The sequence below is a fragment of the Nyctereutes procyonoides genome, unplaced genomic scaffold (assembly GCF_905146905.1).
Source record: "Nyctereutes procyonoides isolate TBG_1078 unplaced genomic scaffold, NYPRO_anot_genome, whole genome shotgun sequence".
NCBI classification, from domain to species: domain Eukaryota; kingdom Metazoa; phylum Chordata; class Mammalia; order Carnivora; family Canidae; genus Nyctereutes; species Nyctereutes procyonoides.
The window spans coordinates 17115880-17138667 of record NW_026575147.1 but is presented as its reverse complement, the minus strand read 5'-3'; the positions used below and the strand labels follow the sequence as shown (position 1 = coordinate 17138667).

The window sequence follows — 22788 nt, the reverse complement described above, 5'->3', positions numbered from 1 at the left end:
ACGAATGTTTTCCAGGTTTGGGTAATATGGAAGAATTTACCAACACATATATATTACTGCTTCACAAAGCTGTGTGCATGTGCGTATATGGCATAGGTTGGAATCTGTCTCTAGTATATCTCAATTCTCTTTGCACTTTGGTTTATTGGTTGTTGTCACAAATTGAAATCCCCTAGACATATACCTTGTGTTTCTTCACTGTGAACCCCTTCCCTGGGGGAGCATCAAATTCCTTCCCAACCTTTTGGAGCAGATGATGAGCAATAAGAGAAGGAACTTGAGCTGTTAATAGAGTTAAAGTGATTTTTAAAAATCTCCTGAGACTATAAGTATGGCCATTAACTCAGTACCCATCCAAAGTGACCTCTCTATCCTTCCATTTATTGATTCATAGTGGGCAGACAGCTAGCTCAGAGAGGGTGTAGGTGGGCTGGAGAAGCTAAAGTATCTCATGGGGCCTAGATGCATTGCCTTGTAATCTACTCCTGATCTATAATGTGGAATCTTCAGAGCAAAGAGGATTGAATGAGATCATGTCTGGAAAGTTCTCCAGATCCTTGGAAAGTATTAAAAGGAGTTTTATGGTTAAGTGTCTATTGTAATAGAATTGCAAAATTACAGCAAGGGACCTTAGAAAAATCCATGTACTTCTTTTACAAATATTTGAGGAAACTGAAGCCCAAGAGGTGAAAGTGATTTATGAACCCGTTTTAGTAGTTTATCCTCAAAGATTAGTGAATTGCATGCTGAAGCAAATAGGTTACCCAAGACCGTGTCTTTGTTTTGTTTTGTTTTTGTGTTTTGTTTTTTAATACAGTATACAGCATGGTGGTATTTCAGATAAATAATATAGTGATTCCCAAGTTTAGATATTATGTTCAGCAGGAGTGGAGCTACCATCTGTCACGATACATCACTATTATAATATCATTGACTATATTCCCTGCGCTGTACCTTTCATCCCTCTGACTTATCATTCCATGACTGGAAGACTGTATCTACCACTCATTTTCACCCATTTTGCTCTCCCCTCCACCCTTCCCTCTGGCAACCATCAGTCTATTCTCAATATTTATAGGTCCGATTCTGCATTTTTTTGTCTATTCATTTGGGGTTTTTAAAAGATTCTACATATGAGTGGAATCATATTTGTCTTTCTCTGACTGACTTATTTCACTTGACATCATATCTTCTAGGTCCATCCATGTTGTCTCAAATGACACATCATCCTTTTTTGGCTACATAATCCTCCATTGTGTTTATATACCACATATTCCTTATCCATTCTCAAGACTATGCATTAAAGCAGAAATGAAATTCTGTCTGCACTTGATCTATACCGGGTAACAGCCCCAGAGACCTACACAGAGCCAGGGGGGTATCATTGAGTATACGAGCTAGGACTGCAGAGATAGGAGAGGGACCGTGGCAAGCTGGAGATCACATATTTGTTCTGTTGAAAGAGGGCAGGTTATCCCCCTAGATGGAAAGGCAGGTCCTGTGTTGCTAGACCCATTCATTTTTTTTTAAAGATTTTATTTATTTATTCATGAGAGACACACCGAGAGAGAGGCAGAGACACAGGCAGAGAGAGAAGCAGGCTCCATGCAGGGAGCCCATGTGGGACTCGATCTGGGACTCCAGGACTACGCCGGACTACGCCCTGGGCCAAAGGCAGATGCTTAACTGCTGAGCCATCCAGGGATCCCTGACCCATTCATTTTCTAAGAGAAGCTAGAAGTGGGTCAGCCTCATGCTGACCAAATAGAAGCAGGTTGGCTGGCTGAACTTGGCCTGAGGGATAACCGTGTTCCTGATGGCAGATGGACACTTACTGGCCTGAGTCTGCAGGCTTAGTACAAAGGAATCCATTCAATTGCTGAACAGCAGCAGCTGAGTGTAGGTTTTCTCCCCACAAATGTTTCAAGACATTGTTCTGGCTGATGGCTTCAACATCCTTCCCTTACTTTATCTCAACAGTGGGGGATTCGTAAGTAGTACCTTCATCTCTTTAGCTGTTCCACTCTCAGGGAAAGTTTCTAATGAGAGGTAGTGACAGGAAAGAGGCAGATGACCTAGAGATCTGCTTTTGAATAATAAAAAAGTCACCAAGTGGTGTGTGTGTGTGTGTGTGTGTAGTCCAGTGTGCCTTGTCTGGGACTTTGATGTCCATCTGGAACTTAACAAAGTGAAGATTCATGCCAACATCCAGCCCTGAGGCCCAGAAGGAAGAACAGCAATTTCTAAACAAATGCCAATCTCTCTCCTGCCACCCTGTGAGTGTCTTCTGGCTTTGAAAAAGAGAAGCCCTCTCAATCTCTGTCTGCAGAACTCTTTTTGAAACAACGAACTGGGTGTACCCAAGAGTTTAAGGAATAAATGAGATGTTGAAAGCATCTCTCTGTAAGATTATGGCAATCCGCTCTCTGTTTCAGCCTTCCCCACCCAGTCTGTTGTCAAAATAATAGCCAGGCCTTTTAAAACATTCAGCACTCAGGTCACCCCTCTTTTTGACTCACAAGATTCCAGTGGCTAAATGCTTCTCAACAGCCTGAAAGGCCTTATACAATCTGACCCCTTACACAGCCTTCCCATTACTTCCTAGACCTCACCTCCTACTGCTTCCTCACCATGTGCTCACTCTGCCCAGCCATATTGGCCTCCCTTCTGCTCCCAGACACTCTGGCATGCTCCTTCCTGTGAGCCTTTGTATTTAATGTTCTCTACTTAGAAGACTCTTTGCCCCAGTACCCCCATGACTACCCCTATTGCTTCTCAGAGAAATCCTGCCTACTGAAAATGTCAAACCCTTCCTCCTTGCCATACCTCCAGCACTCCTTCTCTCCATTCCTTTCTTCAATTTTTTATAATTACTCTCCATAGTTTATTTATTCATTTCCCCTTGGGTTCCATGAGTGTAGGCATTTTTGTCTGTTTTGTTTACTGCCATATTCACGGTGCTTAAAACAGTGCCTAAAAACATAGTAGGTGCTTGACAAGTAACTTGTTGACTATATTTTGAAAAAAATTTTCCCTCCTGTGCTGAGGATGGTGACTTTCACTGTGCTGGGCACCGACATCTCTTGCTTCTGAACCATTGTATTTTTAACATTACAGTTATTAGACTATCTGGTTTCCAAGTTTTCTGAGTCAGTTCTACTTCCTACTCATACCTTGAGGTTTTCTGCTTATCTCCATCTCCACTGTCTTTTCTTAGTTAAAACTATCACAACTTCTTGCTCTTTTCCACCACTTGGATTCCCTCCACAGGTCTCACTCAGCAGCCAGAATGATCTATCTATCTATCTATCTATCTATCTATCTATCTATCTATCTATCATCTATTTATTCTATTTTATTTTTAAAGACTTTATTTATTTATTTATGAGAGACACAGAGACAGGCAGAGGGAGAAGCAGGCTTCATGCAGGAAGCCTGATGTGGGACTCGATCCTGGGAGTCCAGGATCACGCCCTGAGCCAAAGGCAGACGCCTAACTGCTGAGCCACCCAGGCGTCCCAGAATGATCTATTTAAAAGCTAAATCTGGTCATTTACCACTCACTCCCTCATTTAAAATCCTTCAGTAGCTTCCCTCTGCCCTTTACATAAAACTCAGTATCCTTACCCCATCCCACAAGGTCTTGCATGGTCTGGTGGCAACGCTGGTTTTCTCTGTTCTTCTATCAGTTTTAACTTCCTTCCCAACTTGGGGTCTTTGCTGTTCCCTCTAATGAAATTGTTTATCCAATGGCTATCTTTACATGTATTTATTGAGGATGGAAGCCCTTCCTGTGGGGTTTGTATTTGTATCTCCCACACTGAACACTGCCATTGGTACATAGTAGGAGCTTAATGAATACTTGTGGAGAAATAAAACAGAACACAGGGTCTTGCCACCCCAGGGATGGGGGACCATGTGGGGTAGTCTCTCATTAATTAACAATATGTTTCTCTCCACAGAGATTACTTTGCAGAGGATGAAGGGGAGATGGTACCCAGAACAAGTCATGCAGCAGGTAAGGAGGCCCTGGGCCTTACCTTGATAAATTCTTGATTTCTTGCTGATCATAATTCCCCTTAAATTATAGACCCTTTAAAGTCATCATGGTAATTTTCTCAGACTTTCTGTGAATTTCCAGACTTGCACATATCACTGTAACACAGATTCCTGCCTTCCCAGCACGGTGCAGTACGATTATGATCAAAATACTTATGCGAACTCTTCATGCTTTTAAGGATTCTGTAATTGCAAAGTTAAAGTCTCTTGTAAAAAGATTAAAATAGATTCTGCCACTAAGATGAAATCTCTCCTCATATGCCATTAAGATGGGTACAATAATAGTGTCAACCTCGTAAGTGAGATTAAGTGAGAGGAGCTCTTTGTACAGTTTATCAAGGAATAAGCACCCAGCAAATATTATTAATATTATTAGTGTATTCATAATAATATCATATCATTAGCCAGGGATCCACTTGAATTATGAAACCAAAGTGAAGATAAGTCTCTTTTGGGGAATGTTTTTCACAAAGACTTTTAATTATTTAAGGATTCTACTTACTTTGCTAAGTGATTTGCTTTTTTCATACCAGCCTTAAAGCACAGATGGTTCATATGACAACATGGAAAAAGTTTTTAATTTGAATGTGTTAAGGATTTCAGAGTCACTTGAAATTAGAACTTGTAGTTGTGGTTGTTAAATCTACAAATTCCAAGGATCTACCATACTCATTTTGAAAATCAGGATCCTCCCATTTTGAGGTAAAAATCAAAAGGTAGAGATGATGCCTACTACAGGCAAGATATTAGGTTGAGTGCTTTCATTTATCATTTCCATATATTTATTATTTCTATATTATCCATGTAGAGGCTCTGTGAGGCAATATTGTTATTCCCATTTTTACCAAGGCAATGAGGTTCAGCCAAGTTAAGAGATTTGCCTAAACTCCCACAATTTGCAAGTGGTCAGGATTCATATCCAAGTTTCAAAAGACTCTTCTTCCATCACATTCCACTAATCTAACTATAATGTATTGTTCTATTTATTCAAAATATCTTCCATTCGATAGCCTGTTTAGTTTCACTTAAATGTGGGAGAAATAATTCTTTCCAATTTCCCTTTAGTAGAGCATTTGCGTTGACTTAGAAATAATCAGAGTATCAACAAAATAGATGCAACATTACTATAATTATTATTAATTTGCGATCATAAAGTGGTATGTAAGTAACAGAACAATTATTTTGTACAAGCTCAATCAAAAACAACTGAATATGAAAAAACACTATCTCTATTCATAACTAATTTGTGCCATGCACCAATAAAACCTGCTTTAAATTTCTTTTCTGACTTAAACCCCCTATCTTCTACTGGGCAAGAAGAAAATACTACTGAAGACAGGGCTATCGAAAGATATACCTGATACTGTATTGATTTTACACAAATGAAGACACTGTACAGTGTCCAGTTTAAAAGCAAGTTATACAATGCATTACATTGCAATGTTCCTTTTTTCTTTAAAACCAGTGGCGTAATGGGGAGTTAAATACTTTTAGACAAGAAAAAAAAAGCTGCACTGGAATCATCCTATTTCTCATGCTTGTTTTCTTCTACATCATACTTTATCTTCTTCATTTTTCTCCTTACCATCATCTTCCTGATCCTTTTTTGTCTTCCTCCTGTTTTTCTTTCTTTTCTTAGAGAAAAAAATTCTGAGTCTATTGACTCCAAAGGAGACCTCTTTTTGTGCTCATTCTGGCAAGTTTGCAGAAAGAAAAGGAAAGAGGGAGAGAAGGATGTTTGCTCCCATCCCGTGGCTTGCTTTTTCATTCTTAATTGTTTCCTTTGTGAGCAGAAGCCTTTTATTTTGATGTAGTCCTGCTTATTTATTTTTGCATTTGGTGCCTTTGCTTTCGGTGTCCCTGCATATATGGTTAATTAATTTTTGACAAAGGAGACAAGAATGTATGAGGAAGGAAGGAAAGAGAAAAGAAAAAAAAAAGGAAAGGACAGAAAAAGCATGTGATGACGTTTTGCTTCTTGTATCCTTTGTTCAAAAGCGTGTATCTAGTTAATTTTTCTTCAGTGAGGCGCAGAGTGACCCACAGCTCATTTTGCTCTTACTGGCACTGAGGCTGTCTGTGGAGTTCAGTGGATTGCAATGGCTGTCATTCTCTCTGACTTAAAAAAAAAAAAGTGCAATTATAAAGGGTCATTGCTTCCTTCTGTCAACCAAGAAAGAAAAGATGTATTTTTCTATTTCTTTTACCTGAGTCTACAATCTTTTTTTTTTTTTCTGAGTCTACAATCTTAAACCCACCTGAATTCAATGTCTTCTGTGTACTACGCTTAAAGGAAGTCCCAATTTCTTGCTTTTTCACAATGGTACTTCTCAAATGCAGGCAGAGGGTTAACAGCAACTTCATCCTCACTAGCTTCTCTCAGGGCAGTTCTCCCTTTGATGAATAGAATGATTGCATCTCTACCCCTTCCCTGTTTTCCCCTGACTCTTAGACCTGTTACAATTCTTTTGCTGCTAAAATCTTACAGTATTAGCATACAGCTAGTATGATTGAGTGGGGAGAGCACTGGCATGGTTCTGCCACTTTTTAGCAACGTGATCTTGATCAAGCACACTTTCTGAACTTTTATTTACTCGATAGTAAAATGGATTTCATAATCACATCAGTCTATTTCACTTGTGGTAGTAACTTTATAAACAAAATAATCTGTGTGAAGATAATTCGTAGACTATAATACATGTTAAAGATGTTAGTTGTAATAATTGCTATTATTCCTAAATGATAACCTGAAAAATTTTCTAGAGAGAGCTTTGTAGAGATACTTCTTAGCTAGTAGCTTGATTTGAGAGACAGAGAGAGAGAGAAAGAGAGAGAGAGAGAGAGAGAGAAGCTATTTCAGTCATTTTTTTGTCATATGACAAACTGCCCTAAAACTTAGTGGCTTGAAACAGGAGTCAGGGATCCCTGGGTGGTGCAGCGGTTTAGCGCCTGCCTTTGGCCCAGGACGTGATCCTGGAAACCCGGGATCGAATCCCACGTCGGGCTCCCAGTGCATGGAGCCTGTTTCTCCCTCTGCCTATGTCTCTGCCTCTCTCTCTCTCTCTCTCTCTCTCTCTCTCTCTCTCTCTGTGACTATCATAAGTAAAAATAAAAAAAGAAAAAGAAACAGGAGTCAGCAAACTATAGCCCATGAGCCAACTGTCAGTTTTTATAAATAAAGTTTTATAGCAACACAATTGTGCTCATTCATTTACATATTGTCTGCACCTGCTTTGGGCTCCAAGGGCAGAGTTGAGTAGTTTTGACAGAGATGGTATGACACATGAGCCTAATATATTTACTATCTGGCCCTTTCAGGAAAAGTTTGCCCACCTAGAGCTTAAAACAACAATAATTTATATCTTGTATGTTGGTAAGCTGGGCATTTCCTCTGTTGGTCTTACTTGGGATCACTCAAATAGCTACAATCTTTTGAGAGCTTGACTGGGGCTGTGAGGTTCCAGGATGGCTTAATTCACATACCTGGCAGCCAGTGGACTGGCTGTCAGTTGGGGCATCTCCATTCCCTCTGTACTTGGCCTTTTCTCCTCCAGGAGGGTAAACTCGGGTACTTCACAGTAGAGTGGTCTTGAGGTTCTAAGAAGGCAAGAACAGAAATGAATGTCCTCTCAAAGACTTAGTTTCTAGAATTCATACAGTGACATTTTCATTATATTCTCTTGGTCAAAGCAATTCACTAAGCCAACCCAGATCCAAAGGCTAAAGAAAGAGACTACACCTCTTGATGGGTAGCAGGAGTATCAAATCATAAAGAGGCACTGACATAAACTGGTGTGTTTCACTGGGGACCACTATTAATATGCTCAATCACAGGCTACTTTATGTGAACTGTTTCCATGTGGCCCAGAAGTGGTTTGTATTTTGCAGAAACCAAATTCTGCTGGATTGTGCCAGTTAGAATGATCCTCATGCTACTGTTATAGAAAGTGTTTTGTTGTTCTCTTTTATTGGCAGCTTTTCTTAGTGACACTAAAGATCGAGGCCCTCCAGTGCAATCACAAATCTGGCGAAGTGGTGAAAAGGCCTCCTTTGGACAGACGCCTTCCTTGAGAGCATTTGAAAAACCCCCTCAGGTGCAGACCCAGGCTCTTCGAGACTTTGAGAAGGTAAGTCATGTGGGTGGATAATTGTTATCCCGATTAGAAGGAGCATCAAGGGATAGTGATGTCTCATAAAAATATGACCCATGGCTTAGTCTGGATTATGGACATTCTAACCATAATGATGTCTCTTTTAAGAGTATATGTCCCAATGAATGCATGTACAAATACTCTGGTTCATGGACAATTGCCTGTACCAATGATTCTGTCTTTCCATTTTTATCCCTGGTTTACTTTTCCAATCAGTTAGGAAGTTTTGTTGTTGTTGCTGCTGTTTTGAGAGAGAGAGAGAGAAAGTGTGTGTGTGTGTGTGTGTGTGTGTGTGTGTGTGTGTGTGAGCCTGGGTAGAGGGGCAGAAGGAGAATGAGAATCTTAAGCAGGCACTCTGCCCAGCATAGAGCCTGACACAAGGCTCGATTCACAAACCTGAGATCGTGACCTGAGCCAAAATCAAGAGTTGGATGCTTAAGTACCTGAGCTACCCGAGTGCCCAAATTAGGAAGTGTAAATGGTACCCTGAGAATCTGTAATGACCATAGTGAGCCCAGGAGACCTAGTCCAGTCAGCTGGCATTATATTCTCGGTGGCTGGCTTGGACCACTCTACATGTCTGGATACTGTCTGCAGTATAAGGTGGCCTCAGCCACAATCATTTGCTTCTCAAAAAGAATCTGACGTTGTTGCTTGAAACTTTTTTTTAAGATTTTACTTATTTATTCATGAGAAACACAAAAAGAGGCAGAGACACAGGCAGAGGGAGAAGCAGGCTTCATTCAGGGAGCCCAGTGTGGGTGGGACTTGATCCTGGGATTCTGGTATCAGGTGCTGAGCCAAAGGCAGATGCTCAACTGCTGAGCCACCCAGGCATCCCTGTTGCTTGAAACTTCTGATTCAACTCTTGAAGTACTGTGTGTCTTGAGATGTTTATCCTTAGATTTGGCCAAGAGCCAAATTACTGATAATGTAATACAAGTCCCCACCTCCCTGTGCCCTGGATTGATCCCAGGAAGTCTGTACAATAGAACTTGTCTATTGGGATTTATATGACCTGGAAAGAGCACACAGGATTTCTTACATCCCAGGGTGCTAAAAAAAGAAATAGCTCTTTGGTGCCCCCTGGGGGTTTGCCCAAGGTTCAGGCCACACATGAGTACTGTGTAAACAGGTGCTCAGATAGGTGGCTTCCTTTCATTCTTGGATTGATAGCTTTTGACATAAAATAATATAATTCCATGTTCCAAAAAGGGGCATAGAGCAGTGTTGACATGGGTTTACCCCCATAATTTGTGAATAGAGATGTTTCACAAGGACCTAATATACATCCTGCCAGTTAGTCCTGTGGACAAAGAACATGCTCATATAAACTGTGGCTGAGTATTAAAGAGCCTACTCTTAGTATTGGTGGATTTTTTTTTTTACTCAGTTGTCATGGATACTGTTGTGGGGTTTTGTTTGTTTGTTTTTTAAAGACACAGAGAGCCTGTGGGAATATTAAGTGGTTTTGAAGACTAAATCTCTTAACAGCTGTGTGGTGCTGGTGGTAGGAAGGAGAGTGCTAACAACCCCTCCTCTTTTTTTCACCTTTTGCATCTGCTGCAGTGCAGAACAAGCAAGCAGAGCTGCAGTGCCCCTCAAAGCAGGTGTATTCCTTTTGATTGAGAGGTGATTTGTAGCAGAGAAGTGAGGGAGCCACCTCTGTTGACAGAAAGAGTCGGGGGTGGGGTGGAGGGACAGAGGGAAATGAACAGGATGGCACCACGCAGAAGAGTTCAGCTGACTTCTCAGATGTGACCTTTCCAAGTCCTTTCCCTCTGCGGCCTGGTAGAAGATGGAGGATTAGTCCTCACTTTCTCAGGACTGGGAACCACTGACAGAAACCAAGGGAGGGCATAGAGAAAAGGCCAGCAAGGGATATTTTACATCTCTCTCTGTGTGTCAGGTAATAAATAACAATGAGACAACGACATACCTTTTTTGTCAGAAAGGTCATTGCGGAATCCCTGGGTGGCGCAGCGGTTTGGCGCCTGCCTTTGGCCCAGGGCGCGATCCTGGAGACCCGGGATCGAATCCCACGTCGGGCTCCCGGTGCATGGAGCCTGCTTATCCCTCTGCCTGTGTCTCTGCCTCTCTCTCTCTCTCTCTCTCTCTCTCTCTCTGTGTGACTATCATGAATAAATAAATAAAATCTTTAAAAAAAAATAAAGGCTGAGGATCCGATTCTCGGGTCTTTGGAGATAACTATAAAAAAAAAAAAAAGGTCATTGCCAGGACTCATAGGAATTGTGATGTTCTTAGTGTCATGGACTGTATGTACCATAATGATAAGCCCTGACAGTTATTGAGTCAGAATGACTTTCCCATACAGCACCCTTGCCATGTGCTGTCTCATGGGTCCCCACCCCCACCCCACTCCTGGCATATTTGGGATGAGTGAAATCAGAGCAGCATGTGGGTAATAAAAACTAGCATACGCCAGTCACTTTCTGCATTCCGGGTGCTGCCCCGAGTGTGTGCATTATTGTCTCATTTCATTCTCACCACAACCCTGGGAAGAAACATAATTACCATCCCAATTTACAAGAGGTACTTACTTTGCAAGAAGTAAAGGCACAAAGAGAAACAAAGAGACCTACCCAATGTCCCCTAACATGGTCCTAAAAAATCCATTATTTTTGTGACCCCAAACAGTGAGTACTTTCTAAACTGGGGAGCATACTTGGCAAAAGTATGCAGGTAACTCGACGGGAACTATGAGCTCTTCCTACTTAGAGGAGCAGAGGGTGGTACTGTCTTCTCTAAGTAAACTGTAAATCTCCTTTGGATATTGCTGTGTTAATTGATTTGCCAGGATGAGAAACTGAGAATCAAGAAAAGTATGTTTGTTTTTAATGATGGGTTTAAAGGAAGACAGTGTTTCACTTAATGGGATGATAAAATTGTAAATGTAAAGTAAGAGACTTTTTGAAATATTTGACCAGGGTTATTAAGATAGTAACAGTAACTAGCAATAATAAATAGTATTTATTTGGTGTTCCTTATATACCAGGCACTTTTTTGAGACACTTAACATATTTTATTTCATCTGTTTTTCAGTTCATTTTCCTAACTGATGAGATAGATGTTATTATATCCATTAGACCTGTGAGGACACCAAGCCTCAAATAACTTGTATAAAGCTGCACAGGTATAAAGTGGCTGAGCCAGGACAACCCCAGTGATTCTCAAGGTTTTTGGAAAATGAAAGGACCATTCAGAGAAGAAGCTACATTAGTGGAATGTGTACAGTTTGGTTTTACAGATAGAATCAAAATGCCATTTCCTAAATAAAATTCATAGAGGGGTGTGGGGTCTGTGGCTGTAAGTTCTAGGGGCGGCCTCCACCGCCTTCTCATGTTTACTCATTTTCTAATAATGCCGTCTTTAACATGAAAATGCCAGCAAAACCAGCTGCAGTGTTTGCCTAGCGGCAGTCTGAAGCCAGCTTTCTCTGGCAGTCTCAACCCAACCACAGTGATTCAGCCTGTTGAGGCCCCACCCATGCTGGCAAATTTTTCCACTTGGATCTTGAAGTCTGTGGAGAGAGAGGGGTAAAAAAAAGCCCTAAAAGGGGCTATTCTACCTTTATGAAGATCTGAGTTATCAAAGTATGGGCTTCCTAGTCTAGATGAGGTGAATCTGGCTCACGTCCCTGCTGCTTTTTAGGGCCAGCCATTCCCAGTGCCTCTTCAGTTGTTTCTCTGTCATTATGACCTTGGGAAAGGAATGTATCCGTTGACGTACACTCTCATTTAAAAAACAGAAAAAAGAAAAATGACATCTGTGCTCCCCAAACCACAGTGCCCCAAGCATACTGGTTTTATTTTCATTGGCGTCTTGAGACATTCAAAAAATTGTTGGATGAACAAGGAAAGGCAGGGGCAGTCCTAAACTTTGAGCAACCATAAGCACAGAATTCTTTCTTTCTTTCTTTCTTTCTTTCTTTCTTTCTTTCTTTCTTTCTTTCTTTCTTTCTTCTTTCTTTCTCTTTTCTTCCTTTCAGAGAGAGAGTATGTGCAAGCCCTTGAACTGGGGCGAGGAGGGGGGAGGGGCAGAGGGAGAAGGAGAGAGAGGATCTTAAGCTGGTTCCACACCCAGCATGGAACCCTGTGCAGGGCTTGATCTCATGACTCTTGAGATCATGACCTGGAAATTAAAAGTCAGAGGCCTAATCGACTGAGCCACCTAGGTGCCCCTCTTTTCCTTTTGTTTTTAAAAGATTTTATTTTTAAGTAATCTCTATACCCAATGTGGGGCTCAAGCTCACAACCCCAAGGTAAAGAGACACATGCTCTACCAACTGAGCCAGCCAGACACCCTAAATTTTTTTTCTTTTTAAACATGACTTTTCAGAGGGATTCCATAGTCATTCTATAGAACTTTCGAAGTGTTTTCATTCCTAAGCAACATTACCAAAGATTATGTATCAGATCAATCTTTTTTTTTTCTTTTCCTTAACTCTTGAGTAAAAGGAATGATTCTGAGTGCTATAGAGGATGTAGAGTAGTTACCATTCTCAAAAAGCTGTGCAATCTGATGAGCAGAAGAAATTTAAATTACACAAGATTTAGTTGAAATAGCATCTAAGGCAACAGTGGGAGAAACATCACAAGATTAAAGGAATTGCCAAACCAGTCTTTTTTTTTTTTTTTAAGATTTATTTATTTCTTTATTCAGAAAGAGAGAGAGGCAGAGACACAGGCAGAGGGAGAAGCAGGCTCCATGCAGGGAGCCCGACGTGGGACTCGATTCCTGGTCTCCAGGATCACACCCTGGGCTGCAGGCAGCGCTAAACCGCTGCGCCACCGGGGCTGCCCCCAAACCAGGCTTTAAAACCTAAATGTTACAATAAAACACTTTATGATTTGTATTTATATATAAATATATATATATATAATATATGAACTTCACAAACTTATATCTTATCTCACCTTTGGTTATATAATTAATAAAGTAACTTTATCCAAAAGATTGAAATGACAAAACTTGGAAGACCCTGGAAACTCCAACAGGTATGGTTACCAATGTGAAAGAGATGTGAAAGAGAACAATCACTTCTATTGGAGAAAGTGGCATTGCGGGATGCCTGGGTGGCTCAGCAGTTGAATGTCTGCCTTGGGCTCAGGGCGTAATTCCAGGTCTGGAATTGAGTCCGGCATCAGGTTCCTCAGGGAGTCTGCTTATCCCTCTGCCTCTGTCTCTGCCTCTCTGTCTCTCATGAATAAATAAATAAAATCTTTTTTAAAAAAAGTGGCATTGCAATGAGATTAATTCTTTTTTTAATTATTATTTCTATTTCATTAGAATTTGTTTTCTATTCTTCACTGTATATGAAGAGAAGCTCTGTCTTCCTATAGACTCTAAGGAATTTCCATTCCAATAATAAATTTTTATTTTCTTAAAAATTGTTATTTATTTGAGAGAGAGAGTGAGAATGAGCAGGGAGGAGGGGGAGAGGGAGAGAGAGACAGAAGAAGATTCTCCACTGAACAGGGAACCCGACTTAGTCCTCAATCCTAGGACCCTGGCATCAGGATCTGAGCCAAAGGCAGATACTTAGCCAACTGAGCCACGCAGGCACCCTTCCAATAATAAATTTTTAAACAGCAATAAAAATGATACTATGTAATATTTATTGCGTATTTACAGCATTCAGGGCTCTATGGGATGAGCTTTCTTAACTTGCATTATCTTACCCAGTTCCTATAACAGCCTTTTGAAGTTAGTACAACCATTGTGTTCATTTGTATGGAGAGGGACATTGAAGCCAGGAAGACTGGTGATTGCTTGGAAAGTGCTGAGCTGGGATTTAAACTTAAGTGTACTGATTTCAGAGCCTGAGCTCTTAGCCACAATTTTATTATGCCTCTCTGTGGACAGCTGATCTCCTTATTCATTTCATTTGTTTGTTCATTCATACACATCCCCTCAGCATATGGGTGCAGCTCGTGTGCTGGGCCCTGTTCTAGCTGTCATATACACAATGCTCAGGTATAAATGTGTATGAAAGAATGAATGTTTACTTCATGACACGTGGGCCAAGTACATGGCAGAGGTGAAAAAGTACAAAGGCCACCAGTACAGTGATGATGATAAAACTTGGCCCTTGGTGAAATGATTCCCCTTCCCCACCTGCCTATGGCCTAGGATTATCTGCAATGTAGAGAACTTTAATGCAGCACCAGTGACCACAGGCAGCCTCTTCACCCCCACAAGGACTTAAAGATAGAAGGAAATCCAGACGCTTCCTGCATGAAAAGATGTGTGTTCAAGGATGAATGTTTACTTCAATGTTCTTTCTATTAATAAAATATTAGAAATAATCTAATTATCCATTAAAGATGAGGATTATTTCAAGTATGGTATATGCATACAGCAGAATGTCATAGAGCAATGTACTGACTTGGAAGGGTGTCCATAATAATAAATTTAGGATTAAACAACAAAACAACAACAATTTGAGTATTACATAAAATAAAATCTTATTATGAGGGAGAGAAAAATAGAAGTGCCTGGAAGGATATACATACACCAAAATATTGATAACGATTATGTCTAAGTGATGGATTTAGCTATGATTTTTGCCTTTATAACTTTCTGTATTCCCAAATTTTTTTTTTTATGATAGTCACACACACACAGAGAGAGAGAGAGGCAGAGACATAGGCAGAGGGAGAAGCAGGCTCCATGCACCGGGAGCCCAACGTGGGATTCAATCCCGGGTCTCCAGGATCGCGCCCCGGGCGAAAGGCAGGCGCTAAACCGCTGCACCACCCAGGGATCCCCCCAAATTTTTAATTATGTTTTCATTTTATCTGAGCCCTCAACCAATATTTCCAGAGTTCTTACTATATACAACATAATGTCTTAAACACTGCAGATACAATAATAAGCAAACAGGGTCCCTGCTCTCTTAGACTTTACAGATTAATCAATTACAACAAATATAATGACTGTTACCCTACAAATAAAGGATGCTACACAATATAGCTGGGGATCCTAACTCAGTAAGAGGGGGTGGGAGGGTTCAGAGAAAGTTTCTTAAAGAAGGCTACATCTAACCAAGATTCTCAAAGGAGGAATAAGAATCAGCCACTAATATGGGCTGGGGATGGGAGAAAGAAGAATGTTCCTTGCAGTGAAAATAGCAAGAATCCAGATTCAGCTGAGAAAGAACCTTACCGAGTTAATATGCCTTAGGGCTTGGGTGCAAGGAATGTGGAGAAGTGTCTTGAGACTAGAGAAAGAGAGAGAAGCCAGCACGTAGGGCCTTGCAAGTTATGTAGAGGCTTTTAAATGTTAACGGAGCTCAATGGAGAATGGCTGAAAGGTTGTGTAGAGGAAGGTGACCTGATTGGATTTTCCTTTTAGAAAACTTCCTTTGGCTTCTGCATGGATTCTGGATTGGAGGAGCAAAGTCTAAGGCAGAGAGGACAGTTAGGAGGCTGTGACAGTATTCTGGGCAGCAGCTGGTGGTGCTGACAGTGTAGGAGTGGGAGAGATGGACAGATGAAAGAGAACGAGACTGCAAAAGCAGAAGTGGCAGGGCTAAGCTATTGACTGGTTGCAGAGCCACTGAGAGAGAAGCAGCCTGAAGATGACCTTCCACCAATTCATCTCTCCATTCTTATCTTAGCTAGGCTAAGATAGGATGTCACTCTTGTAAATTCCAAGTACCTTGCACTTTTCCCTTTAACAGCATGAGTTCTTGGGACACCTGGGTGGCTCACCAGTTGAGCATCTGCCTTTGGCTCAGGATCTGATCCTGTGGTCGGGATCGAGTGCCACATCGGGCTCCCTGCGAGAAGCCTGCTTCTCCCTCTGCCTGTGTCTCTGCCTCTCTCTCTCTGTCTCTCTTGAATAAATAAATAAAATCTTAAAAACAAACAACAAGAAACCAACATGAGTTCTTTGTTCAAGATCTGTCTTTTCTTTAGAATCTGAGCTCCACGATGGCAGGGACAGGGTTTGTCTCATTCACTACTAGATATAGTGATTAGTGTAGTGCCTGGTACAGAGTAGACATGCCTCTTCCTTTGTTGTTGTATTTTGGATGTATGGATGATGCCAAGCTTTCTTGCTTGGGCAACTTCTAGATGATGTCATCCTTTGAGAAAGGGAGCAACTGGAGCAAGCACATGTAGTACTTTTATGATCATTAAGACAATAGCAACAAAAACCAGTGAAATGATTTTCATTTTTGGAAGAAAAAAAAGGAACTCTTTCCTGTTCTTGAAAAATTCTAACTCTAACTGGCAAGACAGGCAAACAGATAATTCTGATAAGAGTAGGTACCCAGTGTGGAAGCACTCCGGAAGAGCCCTCAGCCAGGCTTTAGGGTCAGATAGACGTCCTTTACTGAGTAATATGTAAGTCAAGTCCTAAGAGCAAGTTGCAGGTAATTAAGTCAGAGCTGAGTGGGAGGTGAAGAGCTGTGACATTTCGGGTTAATGCTGCCACCCATGTCTGGAGGCAGCAAAAAGCATAGTGAGTTCAGAAATAAGAGGCTTGTTGTCAAGGCTGGAGCACTTGAGTGTTGATTGAGGTTCAGATTGGCTGTGTCTCTCTCCCCCCACTTCTCATGGTCAGAGCTTTATTGTTGTAGCCATGATCATTCATGGTATTACTGTGAGCTCTTAGCTCTTATGCTTAGAGAAAGTCTTAGCTGTGCATTTGAAATCACTTTCTTTACTAGAGAAGGATAGAGAAAGGATTATTGAAAATCTAGAAAAATAATTGAGGCCATAAACTGATATGTCACTCCCTGAATACTAGAAGCTCAGCATATAATCTGTCAGGGTTGAATCAGTTGTGAACAAACAATACCAAGTCCTGCTGGTATTGGTTGGACCAAATGGATGGAGAAGCTAGTTTGGAGCCTAGGAGTCCTTGGGATCTTCTAGTATCAGTGCAGTTCAGCTGTCCTTTCTGCCATGGAGCTCATTTAACCTTCTCTAACAGCACTATTTCTGGCTGGCCCATTTATTTTTGGTGTCCAGAGGAGTTGTTATTTGTTTTGTTTTGGTTTTATATAGTTCACAGTGCTCTACTGTGATGGTGACCATAGTACTTTGTTATTCTAGGATTGGGGGTGGTGTGGGTGTGTATCTATGGCAGGGAAGACAGCAGAGCGTCATCTGAATCCCTGTCCTTTATCCACATGCTGCTGCTGTCAAAGATAGGGTTTATTTATCAACCTGATGTAGTAACTCTGTTGTTAGCTCTCTTGTCATCAGGTCAGTTATATCAAGAAAAGGCTGTGTAGACTACGGGTCTCAGTATGGTTCTGAGTTTTAGGGGAGAAAATGGAATGATATTATTAGTCTTTTAGCATTTAGAAGACTCTCAAACTTCAGGAATTATGTTGAAATTTTAGAAACAGAGATTTGGTTATTGAGAAGAAAGTTTTGGTTATTATGGAACCCAAAAGGGGAAAAAAATAGCCAGGTCTTTGTAGCATTTTCAGTCTGCTTTCTGAGGCAAGCATCAACAGTTAACTTCTGGAAGACTGGGAGAAACCCTGTATGGAAGTGAAAGTGAGGGATGCCTGGGTGGCTCAGCAGTTGGACGTCTGTCTTCAGCTCAGGGCGTGATCCCAGGGTCCTGGGATCGAGTCCCACATCGGGCTCCTTGCAGGGAGCCTGCTTGCCCTCTGTCTATGTCTCTGCCTCTTTCTGTGTGTGTCTCATGAATAAATAAATAAAATAAAATCTTTTTTAAAAAATGAAGTGAAAGTGAAAGCTGATGAGTGGAAAACTAAGTTAATTGACTTTGATTGGCATTTTCCTTGTTAAAATGGTGTGCAAAAGTTATGCATGTTCTTCAGGATAGCCTAGTGACTTTGTTTTTCCTGTGTCAAAATACAGAGTGGATTGTGTGTATTCTGTTTTATTTAAGGATTATAACAATACTTTAACTTGATAAAACATGGGAACCTATGAGTTTTCAATGGTAAGGGCTACTTAAAGGGGACTTCCTCAAAGCCTTTATGTTAGGGCCCCATAATCTAAGATGGATTAATATACAGAACATTTAGAAATGATCAGTTCTAAACCATTTGCTTTTTTTTTATTATTTATTTGTGAGAGACACAGAGAGAGAGGCAGAGACACAGGCAGAGGGAGAAGCAGACTCCCTGTGGGACTTGATCCCAGGATCCCGGGATCACAACCTGAGCCAAAGACAGACCCTCAACCACTGGGCCACCCAGGCATCCCTAAACCATTTGCTTTTAACTAAATTGAATTGAATTGAACTTTGAATCTTAGTTATTAAAAAGCCTTTGTAAAAGGCAAAGGACTGAACAAGTTACCCCTCCCAGCTTAGGTTTCTTTCTTCTTCTTTATTAAATAACAGCTTTATTGAAATTTAATGTGCACACAATGAAACTTACCCTTTCAACGTGTACAAATTCAGGGGCACCCGTGTGGCTCAGTTAGTTAAGCGTCTGCCTTTGGCTCAGATCTTGATCCCGGGGTCCTGGGATAGAGCCCTACATTGGGCTCCCTGCTCAGCCCTATGTTGGGCTGACCACTCAGGTGCTCAGCAGGGAGCCCACTTCTTCTTCTCCCTCTGCCTCTTGCTCTTCCCTTCTCCTCATGCTTGCTCTCTCTCTTAAATAAATAAATAAATAAATAAATAAATAAATAAATAAAATCTTTAAAAAACTAGATTGTATATTTCCACAGTTGTGGTATATTTACTGAGTTGAGCAACAATTGTCATTAGCTAGTTACACAATATTTTCGTCTCCCCTCCCAAAAAACCTCATACCTATTAACAGCCACTACCTAGCCCCTCTCTCCAGCCCCTGGAAAACCATTCATCCACCTTCTCTCTGTGTGTATTTGGCTTTCCCAAACATTTCATATAAAGAATCGTACAGTATGTGACTTTTTGTGCCTGGCTTCCTTCACATTAGTAAAATGTTTTCAAGGTTCATCCATATTATGCAAGGTATCACTATTTCATTTCTTTTTATGGCTGAAAAATATTCCCTTGTATGGTTATATTAAACTTTGTATCCATTCATCAGTTGATAGAGATTTGAGATGTTTCTGTTTTTTTGTTTTGTTTTGTTTTTTTGGATATCACTAATAATGCTTTTATTAACATTCATATACAAGACTTTGTGTGAAGAAAAAAAAAAGACTTTGTGTGGACACATGCTTTCAGTTTTCTTGTGTATATAACAAGGAGTAGAATTGCTGGGTCATATGGTAACTCTATGTTTAACCTTTTGAGGTTCATCTTGAAAATGGGGAAAACTATGTTTTCTTAGGCTCAGATTCCCAAGGTCCCAGGGAAGATTATTTACAGTGAGGGATACTTTTTTATAAAGATGCAGGGACATAAGGTAGAAGTGGGAGTACTTTCTCAGTCAAAAAGTCCCTAATTCACAGGGATCATCTAGTGTCATGGTTAAGGCCCTTGTGAGTATACAATACGGATCAAACTGTAGGAATCATTAGTCTGTGTTTCTCCACTTTCTCGATGAGCAAGGCAGCCAACTTCTTGATGTTTCACTGCCCTGGATAGTAATGGAGATAGTAGTATCTGATCTGCTTACTTCACAAGATAAAAAGAAATACTATGCATTGACGTCCTTTGTACATTGTCAGATTCTATGCAGGCAATGGTCGTTGTGAAGACAACATAATAATACCCAATTAATTTTGTGATATAAGTCCAAGTCATTCAAAACAGCCAGGAGTTAAACTTTTGTATTTCTTCAGCTTAGATTTTATTAGAAAAGCATAAGAACTCCCAGGCACATAGATGTATTATAATTTTTTTAAAAGATTTATTTATTTATGATAGAGAGAGAGAGAGAGGCAGAGACACAGGAGGAGGGAGAAGCAGGTTCCATGCCTGGAGCTCTACGCGGGACTCGATCCCGGGACTCCAGGATCACGCCCTGGGCCAAAGGCAGGTGCCAAAATGCTGAGCCACCCAGGGATCCCCCACATAGATGTATTATAAATAAAATAGTCACATGTGAAAAAACCCATCCTCCTTCCCCCTGCCCCATCTCTTCCTGTCTACTCCTATTCTCCAATCCAAAACAAGTTAGGCTCCTGGGTTGGATTCCACTGGATGTTCAAAAGCAGGAAATAGTCTCCACGCATTTGAATGCCCTTCCCATAGGGTTATCTTAAAAATGTGGCAGTTAGAAAAGTTATAGGTTGAATAATCTATTGGGGAACATCCTCAGGTCCCGCTCATCTTTGCTGTTTTTGTCTTGGAAATATGATGTCCTTCTTGCTCATTAATCTCCTCCTTACCTTTCTGTAAAGGCAGCCAGAATTCTGTTAGGGCAGGTCGACTTTTAGGGCTCTACTATCAGAGAGCTAGTGATGTGTTCTGAGGTTTCTTCAAAAAGTTACAGCTTTCTCACTAGTGTTACCTTTGGTAGTATTGTTTCTATGAGAAAATATGCTTCACATATGGAATCTCAGGATAGGTAAATATCTTCATCTTTTTAAAGATTTTATATATTTATTCATGAGATACACAGAGAGAGAGGCAGAGACATAGGTAGAGGGAGAAGCAGGCTCCCTGCAGGATCCCATAAGATCATGACCAATGTGAGCCTGGATCCCTGGACCCCAGGGTCATGCCCTGAGCTGAAGGCAGATGCTTAACCACTGAGCCACTCAGGTGTCCCTCAGATCTTTAAAGTCCTCTAGAGCTCACTTCTAGCTTATGTGTGAAGAATTTTAACAAAATCCCTGACAAGTGGTCTTTTGGTTCCAGTTGTGTCTCTTTTGTGACAGGAAATATACTGTCCCTTGTAATGTAAGTGCTCAATAAATATTTAATGAATGGATGGATGGATAGAGTGTGACAATGAGTTTATTACATCCAACTCTGCTAGAGAATTTATCCTCCTATCTAGTTCATAGCTGCCCCCTGTAATTCCTAGTTTCATTCCCTTTGAAGCAATCCTTAAAAATTAAGACTTATTGCATAAACAACAGGAATGTACAAAGAAAAATGAAATACTTGTCCTTGTACCCAATATCTAAATGTTTTTATAAATTCATTTACTTTTTTGAAAAAGAGAGAGAAAGGGAAAGTGTGAGTAAGAACAGGGTCAGAGGAAGACAATCTCAAGCAGACTCCCTTCTGAGCGCAGAGTTCCATCTCATGACCCATAAGATGATGACCAGAGTCAAAACCAAGAGTTGGGAGCTTAATGGACTGAGCCACCCACATGCCTCCCACCATATCTAAATTTTTAACAAATATTATTTCCACTCTATTTGCCTTAGATTAAAAAAACAAATACAATTGTAACCCTCTTAGCAGTCTACTCAGATCCCAGTCTCCTGGCTTAATTACTAATAAGTATCTTTCCCAAAGTTACACACTTAGAAAATAGCAGAGCTGGAAATTGAACCTAGATCTCTTTTGTTCAAAAGCTATTGCTCTTTCCATAATGCCATGCTATTCCACTTGAATAAATATGCATAATAGTGATAATATTTATTGCCTATTTATAAATGGATTAACTGTCAAGGATTACATAAAACACTATTCTCCTGTTCCTGTTTACCATATTAAGTGACTTAAGAATAATTTTATTTTCGTGAAATGTAGATATGAATTATCGTAGATATCAAATTAACAGAGTTTAGTTGCAGAAGTATTATATATGAAAAGAATGTCAATTAAGATGATTAATCATTTTTAGTGGAGTGGAACTTTATTTTTAGGAGAGAGATTGGTGAGACATTAGTATGTTTTCAACTGTTTCCATTATGAGAGCAATCTGGGGGGTCTGAAATGATTAAGCAAATGTGAAGCTGAGTTTTTTTTAAAAAGGAGACTTGACAGTTGGTTATGTTAATGGAGCATGACATACAACAGCTGGCTTGTAATCCTCCTACTATTGTTGGCAATGATTGAGTCCTTATTAAAGTCTTATTTCCAGCCTGAACTAATACATTAAGAAGCAGTGGGAAGATGAAATTAAAAAAAAAAAGAAAAAGAAAAACGGGAGAGCCATTAATGTTTGAAAAAAGTATTTTGAGAGAAGAGTAAAGGTTTTCCATGTTCTATGTAAAAAAGGAAGAACAAAGACAGATGCCCTCTTGCTTGCTCAGGAACCTGCAGTGTCTATTTATTTACCCCAGCAATACAGAGTTTATAAAACCATATGGACCAGGCGCTAACCTGCAAGAGGCCCAATTTAGTAGGTCTAGCACGTGGCCCAGGCATGCACACTTTTGTGTGTTAAAGCTACAAAAAGCCAAGTAAAACAAAACAGAAGCAACAACCAACAAAACAATCTTCCCAGCAAGCAGCCCCTGGCCCTCTTCCATTGGCCTTTTCTTCACTTGTTCAAATCCAGAGCCAGGACATTCCTGGAGGAACAGACTCAGGCTCCTTACCCTGACTTTTAAGATCTTCCTAAAGTGGTTGTGAACTTCCTTTCCTCTCTCCCTCCGTGGCATGACATTATGGGCTCTTTGTTTCAGTCTAGTTGGCCCTCGGCACTTTTGCTTCTGTTCTACCTGCCTGGATTGCCTTACATCCTCCCCTGAGCCTAGCCAAACCTGATTCATCC

General features: G+C 40.6%; 1 protein-coding gene across 5 annotated transcripts in view; it reads left to right on the top strand.

Moving 5' to 3' along the window:
* LOC129501357 (myomegalin-like) overlaps positions 1-22788 on the top strand; it is a 182000-nt gene that overhangs the window by 15683 nt on the left and 143529 nt on the right. For all 5 annotated transcript variants that reach the window (XM_055312440.1, XM_055312437.1, XM_055312443.1 and 2 more), the window contains exons 2-3: positions 3963-4018; positions 8035-8186. In XM_055312440.1, the coding sequence (XP_055168415.1) occupies positions 3963-4018; positions 8035-8186 (208 nt within the window). The remainder of the gene's footprint in view (positions 1-3962; positions 4019-8034; positions 8187-22788) is intronic.